The following is a 14,168-nucleotide window of genomic DNA, read 5'->3' on the forward strand; positions in this document are numbered from 1 at the left end:
GACATTGTGTGCGCATGACGTGTTCATACGTATGCGTCATGTGATCCTCCGGCTCCGATGCCGAAGAGGGCAGGGAAGGGATTTGCCTTGCGAAGGCTACGCGGGGCGAGTGGCAAGGGCTTACAAGCTTGCCTACTCGCATCATGGTTTCGCGCCGCTTCAAATTATTGTTTTTCTCAGCTCGCAATGAACCGATCTTAAAATTTCTTTCGGCATAATGCTCTTCATTCGGCACACAACAACTTACCAGCATCTAACTAAAATTTGCTATGTGACCTAGTGAGGGGCCCTTTAAAATTTGTCCTCGTTCGGAGATCGAAACCGGGACCAACGCCTTTCCGGGGTGGTCGATACACCAGTTGAGCTAACTTCGATGGTAGCTATTGTCAGCGCGAGGGCGAATTGATCAACAAGACGAAGCACGTGGAGACAGAATATAACTCTTCCGCAGAACTCATTTGCAATATTTAGCAAAAATTCAATTTAACGGAGTTTTAACATAACGAAGTAAATTGTTGATTTTACCGACTTCGCGATATATCGAAGTTTAACTACTGAGTCGAGGAAGCCACCACGATGTCGCATAACTGCCACTGTGTAGCAGTAGTTAATCCAGGAAATGGGATACCGACACCTACGTTAGGGTTCACTGCTCTGACTTCGACGGTGCACGTCCGTCCTTCAAAACGACAGCCGCACACGGTGTGCTGCACTTTGAGCCAGGTGCAGCACTTCCTCATGCGGACACATAGAACGAAGAGCCGGATACTTCCGCGAAACGTTACTAAGCTTTATTATTAAGTGTTGTAGGCGTTAAAAAAATGTAACTAAATACCTTAATGGTAAGGCTAACAAAAAAAAAAAAGAACGCGTTACCTCCCTGCGTAACTTACAAAAAAAGGTAACGCGTTAATGTTACCGTTACTGAAAAGAAGTAACGCACGTTACTTGTGCCGTTACTGCATGGTCAGAAATTTTAATTAGTGCTCCTTCGTTGCAGGGAGCCAGAATAACAATTTAATAAAGCTCATACTTATATTTAACATTAAAAAAACGAGCATACTATGCAAAAGTGTTCCGGACTTTAGCAGTATTATAGTGGCCTAAAGTTAATCGTAGAGTTGCATGTGATGGCTTATAATATTGTGACACATGGAAAAGCCATTTCTCAAACTGACATTAGACAGAAAATGATATTTCAGCCTCAACGCTCTCCGGAAAGAAAACGTCACTGATCTCTCAACAGATTTATAGTAATCTGACGGTGTGTTTCTACTAAAGTACAATACCTACGCGCAGATTTTGTAGCAATAAAAAAAATGCTTTATTGTATAGTTCCGGAAAAAAACATTTGCAGCATAAATAGTATTTGCACCTTTCACCTCTATCAGTACCATGAAAATTGCGAGTGTTTATGTGAAGGCATTCAGGGTCAGCCTCGCTCGCTCAACAATTAAACAACCAGAAACGTATAACCGCAGTTGCAGATAGATAGAAGCAAATTTTATTTTGACACCAATACTGATAAACAGCGTTTTGATACTGCAGGGAAAACTTGCTGACAGCTTATAGCTTGCAGAATTGAAGCAGTAACAGCTCTATTTCAAAGCTGTCGTCGGACAGCTTGCCGCGCTTCCTTAGTGAATACGTCCGCACCTACGGTAAATAGGCGCTCGACGGACGCACTAGACGATATGCTCCTATTGTCAATGCCTGGCAGGCCGATAGCAGCCCGCCACTGCAACAAAAAAGGTAATGTGGCGCCTACGAGACGAATGAGCTTTATGTAGAACTATACCTGGATAATTGGCACAAAAAGTAACTAGTAACGTGATACCTCACGTTACCGAAAAATATTAGCCTAAGCACGTTACACATTACAGTTCTGAAATGGTAACGAGTACCTTACTAAGAAGAAGAGAAGAGAAAGAGCAGAGGAAGGCAGGGAGGTTAACCAGAAGTTTGCATCCGGTATGCTACCCTGTTACCAAATAAAGTAACGCGTTACCGATAATGGCGTTACTTGTCACGCGTTACTGCCAACACGTACGTGGATATTTTAGTCCAGATTCCAACGCGAATGAGCTACCAATTCTTGTTCATATAGGAATACCTGACATTAAAGAAAGTAAGAAAAAAGACTCGCCAAGGCGGACCTGAGAAAGTGGGCATCCAACGAAGCCGGTAAAAACCACCAGTGTACAACTGCAGAGGGGTACGCAATGTATTATTGTTTTAGAGCGATGGTATAGTGACGACCGATTTGCGGTCGCCGTGGTACACCGTAATGTGTTCCGCGACCACTTTCGCTGCATTCGTGGCCAAGACCAAATCCAAACACGATCTGTACCTCGTGGTTGTGGTTGTTGTAGCATGAATGAATGAATGAATGTGTGATTAGAGGAAGGGAAAAAGGCACCTAATTTCTGCAGCCCTATAGGGAGCACGGCGCAGTGCCTTAGGGGGTAGGGGGAAGTGGGAGAAAAGAGTAGAAGTAGAAGAAAGTCGAAGTGATCAGTGCGCAGCAGGCGCGGTAGGTATAGCGTCGTTGCCGAGGCTGTAGCAGGTGTTCGCCGCAGCCGAGGTGGTCGGGGGGTCCTCAGGGGGCCTCCCGGGGGGGGGGGGGGGGGGGCGTCTCTACTCGCCCCCGGAAGCATCGGGCCGCGCGCCTATCGCCTGAAGGCAGGTGGCTCGCAGTGGGTGCTCCTCGGGGAGATCTCGTGCCACTGCCTGCAGAGTGGCCAGTAGGGACGCGATGAGGGCGTCCCTGGGATCCTCTGCAGGCGTGGTAGGTGGGTCAGCAGGCTCGGCCCCCGTGGCGGAGGTCGCTGCTGGCAGGCGGGAACGGCGCGGCGCAGGAGTAGGGCGCTGCAGGCTGCGGTCCGTGGTGGTATTCTCGAGCAGGGAGGTTTTGACGGCAGCAGCGTAAGAGCGCACCTCACGGGTCTCCTCGCGTACTGCCGCCGTTACCGCCCGTCTCGAGAGTGGCGTAGATGAAGTAGCCAGCAGCGTGGCCACTCGTCTCTCCTCCTGCCAGCGGGGACAGGTGGGATTGTTAGCTGCATGGGCTCCACCGCAGTTGATGCAGCGGGGCTTGCAGCTGTCGACCTCCGGGTGGCGGCGGCCGCAGCGAAGGCAGTCTCCGATGCGCGTGCAAGCCTCGGCGACGTGTCTGAAGCGGCCGCACTTCTGGCACTGGCTTGGTCGCGGGCGAACGTGCCGCACGCGTAACCGCAGTCCATGAAGCACGACCAGTTCCGGTGGGAGCGGCTCGGCGAAGCGTAACTTCACCGTCGATCCCTCCCTCGTCGCCGACAGCACGGGAACAGCCGAGGTGATGCCAGCGAGCAGCTCGGCGTTCGTAAAGTCGCCGTCCACGCCGTACACGTAGCCGGTGCTGGCGCGACGATCCGTAGGCTCCCTGGCAGTGACGGGAACGCCGCCGAGCTCCCTGATGGTAAGGAGCTCTGACAAACACGCCGGTGTCGACGCGTCCGCGGCCACGATGTTTCGACTGTGGTTGACTCGCACCGCCAACACACCGGGCCGCTTGGCGAGCGCCGACGCGAGTGTCAGGCGCGGCGATCTGATGAACGAACCACCAGGGACCGAGGGACGATACAAGACCGTCCCTACAACAGCAGGGTCGGTCGCGACAGCTGCGGCCTCAAGTGCCCTTGCTCTCCGCTGCGCTGCCTTGGAGACGACGGTGACGAAGTCGTCCGCGGCTGGCGGGGGGCTTGGGCACGGGCGCGGCACGGCGACCATGGTGTTGAGTTGCCTCGGAGCTGTCCGGGGCTCAGCAGCAGAATACACGAGCTCGCGCGGCCGCCGCCGTCGCTTGGGACGTGCCTTCCGCTTGTTTACCTTCCTCGTTCCTGCGGGAGCCGCAGGGGGCGCTGCCACATTGTCGGCGGAGGCCGCCTGCGCGAGGAGGACTGCGGGAGTTGCTGTCGAGCTCGCCGCGTCGTCCCGCATGGGGGGGGAGGGAGCAGGTGCTGCAGCAGCTGTTGTTGTGATTGCCGCTGTTGCGTGTGGGTTCGCTTGCTTCCGCGGGCCCTCCGCTGCGTCTTCCTCGCGTCCCCGCTTACGCGAGGTCGCCGTGGTGTCCATGGCCTCGTCAACTGACGTGTCGGCATGTGAAATAGACGAGGTGTCGTCTGTGTTGACTGGCATGATGGTTGCTGGTTCGGGAAGGGCAGCGGGAACTGGTGCTGCCTCCTTGGCTTTGTTAAGCAGCCAATCTCCAATGGCTGTCACCGCCTGCTGCTCCAAATGGTTGGGGCTCGCAGTCGGTGTTTGTGCCGAGCTCGTGCTTGCATGTGCCGCGTGGATTGCAGCACGCTGTGTGGCACGCTTACGAGCTAGCCAGGCCTCGAAGTTCTGGTACTCCTCGTCTTCCTGTTTCTTCAGTAGGGCCACAGTTTCTCGTGCCCATGGATCACTGTCAAGCTCGAATGCCGCGAGATTCACTCGAGTGCCCGAGCTCGAGCGCAGGCGAGGCTTCGCGGCATTGCGAGGAGCGGCGGGTGCGGTTGCAGCAGGGGCAGCAGGTGCCGAGGTGTTGCTGGCAGGCTTAGGGGGTGCCGCAGTGGTGGGGGGAGGCTTCGAAGTGGCCTGGGAGCGTGGTAGCGCTTCCTTGGCCTTCTCCAGAGGCCGGTCCTCGATGGCAGGAACGTTCTGGCGCTCGGAAATCTCCTCCTGATGTTGGAGGGATCTCTCGTCCTTGCCGGTCTTCTTCATGTGCTTGCCAGTGGCCTTCCGGGGCATGGTCCCGCTCGTCCACTCAGGAAACGTGAGGCCAAGCGGCCGGGCGGCCGCTGAGGGAAGCGTAGAGATCGCGTAGAGATCGCCGAGCACGAAGCAGACAACCTCTCACTTCGGCGGTCCAAACGGTTCTCGCATGTGAGAGTGCACGTGAACTGATAGGGGCGTATCATATAAGAAAGAAATGGCAAGTCTGAGTTGGTGATGCCTCCATAAGGCTGTTTCATTCGTATAGATAGGATAAGTGGTTGCCTAATTAGGCTCATGAGTGGACTTGTTATTGCGTTCTGCGCGTATCACATGTGTATATGTATCGTTACCTGTTTACAGGCGTGCGGAAGGGGGGAGGGGCGGGGGAGGGGAGCTTCCCCTCATGATCTAAGGGGCGCCAAGTCCGCTCTATACCTTTAGTTAGTCGTTAGTCGGCCCTGTCCCATTCTTGTTTAGTGTGCAGGGTCACGGCCATGCAACGTTCTGGCTATAATGGCGGCCGTGGACCATCGATTCTGAATTCCAAAAACAGTATAGTTCCCACCTCTACCCCCGGAAAGTCGAGGACAAGAGCCGCACTGTTGTGGGAAGCACTTCATGGCTTCATTTTTGTTTTAACATCCATTGGGAAGCTTGTTTCTTTTCTGATCGGCCAACAGTGAAGAAGGGGAGGGGGGGCTGCGGTGAGACTCTCCCCTCTTAAAAGGAGAACCCTGCGCACGCGTACGTACAAATCAGCTGAATGCTATCGCCCGTCTTGTCATTTTGTGTCTTTATCTCTGCTTTCGTAACTTAGCGGTCTACACGTCATGCGCTATAAACACCAAGGCCAAATAAAATAAAAGAGCCCTTTTCCTGTGCCACATGGAGTATTGTGGCAAAACATTCTTGCTCGAAGAAATTTTTGGCGATCGTGGCGCCCCTTCGAAGTTTGCTTGTATTTGTTAAACTGTGCCTAATAGAAAAATGTGTATAAAATCTACTTTTGTGTCTTGAGCTTTGAAACCGCGCTTGCGCTATTACAGATGTTCTGTTTAGTTGTTATATTTGTTAATTCCGAAATCTTTGTGCTTCACTGTCAGCTACATATTTTCAAAAACTGCAAAAATTTTCAAAGTTCGGGATTTTTTCTTGAGCTATCTTGAACTCTCCCTAACCAATCTTAATGATAGTATGATGTTCAGAAAAGTTTATTTTAGTACAAAAATGTTTGGAGGTAAAATAGAATTCAAATCTTCCCGAAAAAAATTGTGAAATTGGAGAAAGTGTGCGATTTGTCGCATGTTTGACCGTATTTTTCATACTGATGCGGTCCAAGTAAAATAAAAATCCTCGTCATGCGGCGTTTGATAGAAGATTTCATCATTAAGTAATGAAGAAAGTCTAATCATATCATTTTTTGTTTTAAGGAAGAAAGGAACTTGTTGAATTTGGCCCTCCGAACGCGCCCTGCATTTCTTTTTGTTGCCACTTTGCCACAAAGCACGTTGTCGCCCTTGCAGCTGAAAATCGTCACAGTTGGCGGCAATATGGGAGATGTATGTCAGTAGCTCGTGAGTGCTCGAAAGTCTTGTGGCGTGAATGTCATGGCGACGAGTAATGAATTCGCGTTACAATCTGAGCTTGCTTGGCGGGCCCAATGGGAAATATGGACGCCCGAGAGCAGCCTATGGTATCGTTGGCACATTGTGCTAAAGGGCCGTCTGCACAACTAGCGTACACATACTGAAAGAAATAATGCACATTGTATACACTTTTTTTTTTCTCGGTATGCGTGCTGTGCAGACGGCCTTGTAGTAGCTGGTTTCTGGAGAAGCAAAAGATATATCCAGACGCGATGACTGGCTTCCGGAAGGGAAGATCATCAATCGACAGTGTGATAGATTTAGTAACGACTTTTGAACACCAGAAACGGCGCCACCGATTGACGGCTGCTGTCTTCCTTGACATCAAAGGTGCATTCGACAATGTTCTGCATGACGCGATCCTGAATGCTCTCGAAGACTATGGTATTGGCGGCCGTATGCATCAGTGGATAGCCAGCTATCTTCAAGAAAGAGCAGTATTCATGACAACTGTAGACGGTGATACAAACAACCATCCCGTCTATCGCGGCGTGCCTCAGGGTGGAGTCCTGAGCCCAACGTTATTTAATATTGTACTTGTTGGCCTCGTTAAAAAGTTAGGATGCAAAATCTCGGTATCTGCGTACGCAGATGACATCTGTATTTGTACCACGAGTCTAACGCGTTTGCAAGTACAGACGAAGCTACAATATGCGGTATCGATGACGTCCAAATATCTACAACTCTCGCCGACAAAAAATGCAACCCTGGCATTCACGAGAAAGTCCATGGCTTGCTACCCTGTAGTGATTGATGGGAACGTCATACCTTCTGTAACTCACCACAAGTTTCTCGGAGTTATCATCGACCGTGATTTATCTTGGTCGAAGCACATCTCTGCACTAAGAAAAAAACTACACCGCTTGTCCATGTCATTCGCCATATGTCTGGAAAATCGTGGGGGCCATCGAAGTCATCTCTACTACAGCTATACCAGGCACTTTTTGTTGGATACCTCCGCTACAGTGCACCTGTTATTTCTCGTGTTTGCGCATCTGCTGTCCGTACACTCGAGGGTGCTCAGGCCCGCGCCCTCAGAATTTGTCTGAGTACCTCGACGTACTTCTACATAGGGTACTATTACAGAAGCACGTGCTTGTTCAGATCGCGTTTATCTTCAGCACGAGTCACGGCGAGTACATCTGAGGTTATTGACAAGGCACCGGGACCATCCACTGAGATACATTATTACCACACGGACCAATGCTGCATACTCGGAAGCTGCGATGTCGCAGCAAGATCTGCTGCCCTCGAATTATGCACCACAAGCGACTCCGGGAATACCTCTCTGGACGATGCCTAAGCCTATCGTGCGACTCTCGATTCCGGGGATAACAAAGAAGTCGAGAATACCAACCGCTGGACTTAAGCATTTCGCTTTATCGTACATTGCCTGTATGTACGGATACACGGTGCATATTTTTGCTGATGGGTCTGTCACGCAGACCTCCTGAGCAGTAGCTTTCACGGTACCTCACATGGGCATCATGAAACGCTTCAAGATAGCGCATCAGACATCATCTACTGCGGCTGAGCTGACCGGCGTCCGACAAGCTGCCCGCTACATTGTACAACAGAGTCCTGCGAAATGGACATTATATTGCGACTCCAAGCCGACACTTCAACTTATAAGCAATTACATGAAGCAAGGAACCGCATACATGCAGTCCTCTGGTGTGCGACATAATGAACGAGTTAACTGAGGCGTCTCAATGCGGGCATACCGTTGTATTGAAATGGATTCCCAGTCACTGTGGCATAGCTGGGAACGAGCAAGCTGACGCAGAAGCAAAAATGGCGCACACTAACGGCGAAGTCATATCAATTCAATTTTCCCGATATGACATCAACGGCTTGCTGTTTGAGTCTATGAAAACATCTATGACACGCTTATGGAATGACCCTAATTATCGCTAAGAGCGTCTTTACAGACTTGACTCTGGTCGTACTTTCCGGCTTCCATTCCGGTTAAGAAGAGACCAGGAAACATAACTACATAGATTGCGGCTGGGTGTGGCATATACACGAAGATACCTTTGCAAAATTGGGCAGGAGCGAAACCCTAACTGCAGTGTGTGTCACACGTCTGAGACTATTCACCACATCCTGTGCGTGTGCCCTCAATACGCGACCGAAAGACAATCACTTAAGTGCGTCGTAGATCGTCTGTACGGCATAAAGACTTTCGCGCGTGTCCTGTCCCCGCGCAAGACAGTGTGTACAGTGACTCATTGTGCCATACCATCGTCGCCTATCATCACACCTCCCTCTTTCTCTTTCTTTCCCCTTCCCCCTTACCCCCGTGAGGAGTAGCAGGCTAGGAACCCGCTTTCCAGGCCGACCTCTCCTCCTTCTTGTCATTAAACATCTCCGCTACGCCACTAGGTGGTTGGGAAATAGAGGTAAAAAACTTAAACGAGACGGTAATCTCGACAGCGTGGAACAATGGGCGAACTCAAGATTTTGTATGTCATGAAGAAGGCCTCGTTTAAAAGTTCTTGAAAACTATATTGTAGCAAGATCGACAGCTGGGCTAGTTGGTAAGGTTCCATAATATTTAAAGCAGCGCTAATGACGGGACAAGAGGACGGAAGTTGACACAACGAACGCTTACTCTCAACTGGAAGGTTTATTAGAAGAACCAAGAAAAAGAAAACGTACAGAGAGGTGACCCAGATGATCTGTGCAATCGCCGCCACGTGGGGTCATGCTAACATGCACAAAGACAAGAAAAAGCTAAATCACCTAGAAACAACGATCGGTAAACAGTCTTCCGTCTTAACACCATATAGGCAGCAACAAGGTTAGCCAACAAACACCAAAAAGAGCACCAAAAAACACCTATCTACCCCGCCTCCAAAAAACTAATTTCGGTTCGCGATAGCGCCACAGAAGGAGAGCTGATGCAACTCTCCCCAGCATTCTTAATGCAAAATGCTTCCATAACCTCACGCGCCGCATCATCCCTGTGCCTAAATATAACAGCAGTTTTATGAAAACGAGGCATGTATGTTTTCTTTTTCTTGGTTCTTCTAATAAACCTGCCAGTTGCGAGTAAGCTTTCGTTGTGTCAACTTCTGTCCTCTCGTCCCGTCATTAGCGCTGCTTTAAATATTATGGATTCTTGAGAACACTAATTAGGTGTCGGAAAAATAGACCCAAGGCCTGTCGGTATTTCGAAAGATAGAACAAAGACTTGAGATATCACGTAGCGTGAACGGAGAATCGCAAATGCCATTTACTTAAAATTAAAATCACGCCCATTTGGCGATCGGAACAAAGCCTCTCTTCGCGATACGCGAGACATTCAAGTAGTACGTGTTCCAGTATGAATCACACACAGTGCGCATCTCATTATTCGTATGCGCATTATGCGGTACAGATGATACGGTATATGCTACGCTGCCGTGGATGCCACGTCCAATCGGAGCCGATGGTATTCAAGGTTCTTGACTCATTAGTCGTGGAATTTTTCATCTTACTCTGGAGCCAACCGACTGCCGAAAGTTATTTTGGTAAAGCAGCAGACTACATAGGCGGTGATTTGCGCCATAGGCACTTTCTTTCTCCCTCTCTTTTCTGCCATAGTCGAAGCATGCGCTTTTGTAAAAATAGTTGTCTAGAATTTCTGTACTGAAGACCATTTCGGGCACCTTTGCCCGTTTATTTGTTTCCCGTAATGGCCACATAACCAATGGAAGGTGACGCACCGCCCAACAGTGTTGGCTTTGTGGAGAATGTATACAGACAATGTCACAAGCTGCGGTTTGGTTGTTACGGGACTCGTGAACGTCACACATACTTTGTAGACCTGCTTATGAAAGCATAAATATGACGCAGAGTTTTTGCGTTTGTCTTAATCACGTACGTAAGACGCTCCTTAATGAGACAGGTGACACCTCAGTTATTTTCTCTCACTATCATCTATGTCACTTGACGAGAGCCGTCCTCGTAAAATCAGTTGTCCACTTGACAATGCTTCTTCGCTCGCGCGCATGGGTGTATGTATGTGCTTGTTGCATGAAACACGAATAAGGTTGTCTTCAAAGTGGCATCTGCGAAGCAACGTAGCCTCATGATCACGCCGAGGTAGACGCAGGGGCGTAGCCTAAATGCAGTGGAAGTTCTATTATTCCATACTTCAACATGTGTTCTAGCGTGCATGTAATATATGCATACTGTGCCTGAAAGATGCTTTGTAAGGACGGGGGCGCTGAACTCTGGCTTCACCATTAATTTAAATAGCTCTGAGAGGGAAAGTACAGGAATTCAAAGTTTCACTTCAGAATAGGTACGCGGCTTTAACCGAGGAAACCGACCTTAGCGTTGACGCAATGAATGATAATCTGACTAGTATCATTAAGGAGTGTGCAGTGGAAGTCGGGGGTACAGTCGTTAGACAGGACACTGGTAAGCTATCCCAAGAGACGAAAAACCTCATTAAGAAACGTCAAGCCATGAAAGCCTCAAATGCAACAGACAAAATAGAGCTGGCGGAGCTTTCAAAGTTAATCAATAGACGTAAGGTAGCCGACATAAGAAAGTATAATATGGAGAGAATTGAGCATGCTCTAAAGAACGGAAGAAGCCTCAAAGCTATGAAGACAAAACTGTGCATAGGCAAAAATCAGATGTATGCATTAAGGGACAAGGAAGGCAAGGTCACAGCCAATAGGGATATAATAGTTGAGGTAGCGGATGAGTTCTACAGAGATCTGTACAGCAGCCGAGCCAGTCAGGATGATAACGTAAGAAGCAGTAATCCCAGAAGAATCTGACATCCCACCAGTATTGACAGGAGAAGTAAAGAAAGCCCTAAAGGGAATGCAAAGAGGCAAAGCCGCTGGTGAGGATCAGATAACATCAGACCTGTTGAAAGACGGTGGAGAGATTATGTTAGAAAAAAATGCCCCCACCTCCCCGAAGGGAATCGTGAGGAAATGCGAATGCATTTCTTGCAAAGAGGCAAAGAGGTGATTCTTAAAAGGAAGAAGGGAATGAAAATGGAAATTGGGTGTGGAGTGCACGATAACTGTCTCTCAAGTGAGGACACCTCAACCGATACACTCACGGGGGATTGGGGATTAAAGGGACAGTGAGAGTGAAAAGAGTATGGTAAAAGAAGAAAAAGAAAGGTATGAGTGGGAAAAAAAAAAACAGTGAGGGGGTGGGGGGGGGGGGGGGGCAGGAGAACGGGCGTCCGAGTCACCGTGGTGAGCGGCTAGAAAATTCGTTCTACTAGGCCGGCATCCTCGAGAAAAGCGAGTAGGGCCGCAAGGGCTGATCGGCGACGGTGCACGTGGCCGGTGGGATGGAGCAAGTCCTGTAGGGTCGCCCACGGCAGTCCGACGAGGCGGTACTTCATGGCGAGCCGCTTCCGCGCAGTGTTGAGAGAAGGATAGTCGAACAATAGGTGGCACAGGGTTTCGATCGCGCCGCAGTCGGTGCAGTTCGGTGCAGCGGCGCCGCGAAGACGATGCCTGCGTTCCGCGGGCCACACAGAACCGGTCCTCAGGGCAAGAAGAAGCGCGCGCTCGCGGCGAGTGAAACCAGTGGCTGGGATGGGAGGAGGGGGGTGTCCGGAGGCGACCCGTGCGTCAGGATGCTCGCGCACCAGCTCCCGGCGAAGGTTGTTGCGTGCCGAGTCGAACGAGCTGGCGTAATCCGTCAGCGAAGTCTCGGCGGAGTGTGCTCGTTTTGCGAGTTCGTCTGCAGCCTCGTTGCCCGCGATGCCGACGTGTGAAGGGAGCCACTGAAGGACCACATCACAGCCTCGTTCCTGGAGGGCCAGCAGGCTGAGAGCGGCACGCTGAGCAAGAAGGGGGCCTCGTTCCTCCCTCGTGAGCTGGCGGAGGGCAGGTTTCGAGTCGCAGAAGATTGCTGCGCTCGTGACGGCCGGCGAATTGCGCAGGAGGTCTGCAGCCAGCTGGAGCCCGACTAGCTCAGCTGTTGAGGATGCACAGTATCGCAAGCGGCACTGTCGTTCCGAGCTGAACTGAGGGGCTATGCAGGCGGCCGCGGCTGAGCGATCCTGCAGGACGGACCCATCGGTGAACACCTGCGTCCTCCCGGCCAGGTCCTCATACATCCGCGCCGCGGCCTCCTGAGCAATGGCACTGATGGGGGTGTGGCGTTTGGATCGAATGCCCGGCAGGTGCAAGTTCACTCGAAGGGGCACTCGACGGTGAGGGGGTGGCCAGCGCGAAATGCGTGCGGGGTCGTCAGCCACAACACCGTCGTACACGTCGATAAGTTGGCCGACACGTGAGTTTGGCACAGCACGTAACCGCGAGAGGAGGGGACCTGCATCAGGCGCACGGTGGAGACGCTGCAAGTGGCACAATGCGCGCAGGTCCGCCGTGAGCGACGCAGGCCACGCACGAGCCTCCGCGAGGGTGTCGGCCACACGAGAGCCACGAGGCATTCCGTGACACATGCGGATGACTCAGCGGTGGTCCTGGTCGATCAGTCGCCACTGTGGCGCCTGGACTCCAGCGGACGGGAGAGTGAGGCGCAGGGAGGAGAGAGAGCGAACGGCGAGAGAATGAGCGGCGAAGCACTGCACCTACCCTCTCCTACACTCTCTCCACACACGCGGGAGCTTCGCCGAGCTCCCGCGATGCGAGCGCCCTCACACGCCAGAGCGCGCTCCTCCTCTCCACTCACTCTCCGCTACTCCGCCCGCACCACATGCTCCGGTTGCTAGGGGCGAGCGCGCGCGCCCGCAGCTGTTGCTATGGGAGAGGGAGTGAGAGCGGAGAGATAACACCTGCTGGCGCGCGGACACCGACAGACGCCTGACATGCCCCGACTAAGAAATGCATTCGCATTTAGAACTAGCCACCCTGTATACGAAGTGTCTCTCGACGGGGAGGATACCAGAATCTTGGAAGAATGCCAACATCATCTTGATCCATAAGAAAGGGGACGTCAAAGACCTGAAAAATTACAGGCCCATCAGCTTACTGTCCGTTGTCTATAAGCTATTTACAAAAGTAATTGCTAACAGAATTAATACGACATTACAGTTCAATCAACCAAGGGACCAGGCAGGATTTCGTACAGGCTTCTCAACAACAGACCATATTCATACTATCAATCAGGTGATAGAGAAATGCACGGAATACAACCAACCCCTATACATAGCCTTCATAGATTACGAGAAGGTATTTGATTCGGTGGAGACATCAGCAGTCATGCAGGCACTGCGGAATCAGGGCGTCGACGAAGTCTATATAAACATAATGGAAGAAATCTACAGCGGATCCACAACCACTATAGTCCTCCATAAAGAAAGCGACAGAATCCCAATAAAGAAGCGCGTACGGCAGGGAGACACGATCTCTCCAATGCTATTCACCGCGTGTTTACAAGAGGTTTTCAGGGCCCTAGATTGGAAAGAATTAGGGATAAGAGTTAATGGAGAGTATCTCAGTAACCTGCGATTCGCTGATGACATTGCATTGATGAGTAACGCCGGAGACGAATTACAGCTCATGATTACTGAACTGGATACGGAAAGTAGAAGAGTAGGTCTGAAAATTAATATGCATAAAACTAAAGTAATGTGGAACAACCTTGGCAGAGAACAGCGCTTTGCGATAGGTGGCGAGACACTGGAAGTTGTAAAGGAGTACGTCTACTTAGGACAGGTAGTAATCGCGGAGCCGAACCATGAGAGTGAAATAACTAGAAGAATAAGGATGGGATGGGGCTCATTCGGCAAGCATTATCAAATCATGAATGGTAGTCTACCACTATCCCTCAAGAGGAAGGTATATAACA

General features: G+C 50.8%; 2 protein-coding genes across 2 annotated transcripts in view; one reads left to right on the plus strand and one right to left on the minus strand.

The window, feature by feature from the left end:
* LOC119387985 (estradiol 17-beta-dehydrogenase 8) overlaps positions 1 to 14,168 on the plus strand; it is a 169,286-nt gene that overhangs the window by 21,262 nt on the left and 133,856 nt on the right. The window lies entirely within an intron of this gene.
* Positions 2,638 to 4,770, minus strand: LOC119386228 (ice-structuring glycoprotein). The gene has a single exon (XM_037653560.1). It carries the CDS (start codon positions 4,768 to 4,770, stop codon positions 2,638 to 2,640), a length of 2,133 nt encoding a protein of 710 aa, XP_037509488.1.

The sequence above is a fragment of the Rhipicephalus sanguineus genome, chromosome 3 (genome assembly GCF_013339695.2).
Source record: "Rhipicephalus sanguineus isolate Rsan-2018 chromosome 3, BIME_Rsan_1.4, whole genome shotgun sequence".
NCBI lineage: Eukaryota > Metazoa > Arthropoda > Arachnida > Ixodida > Ixodidae > Rhipicephalus > Rhipicephalus sanguineus.

Coding starts and splice junctions, on each gene's coding strand:
- LOC119386228 (XM_037653560.1), bottom strand. CDS start 4,770: ATGCCCCGGAAGGCCACTGGCAAGCACATGAAGAAGACCGGCAAGGAC.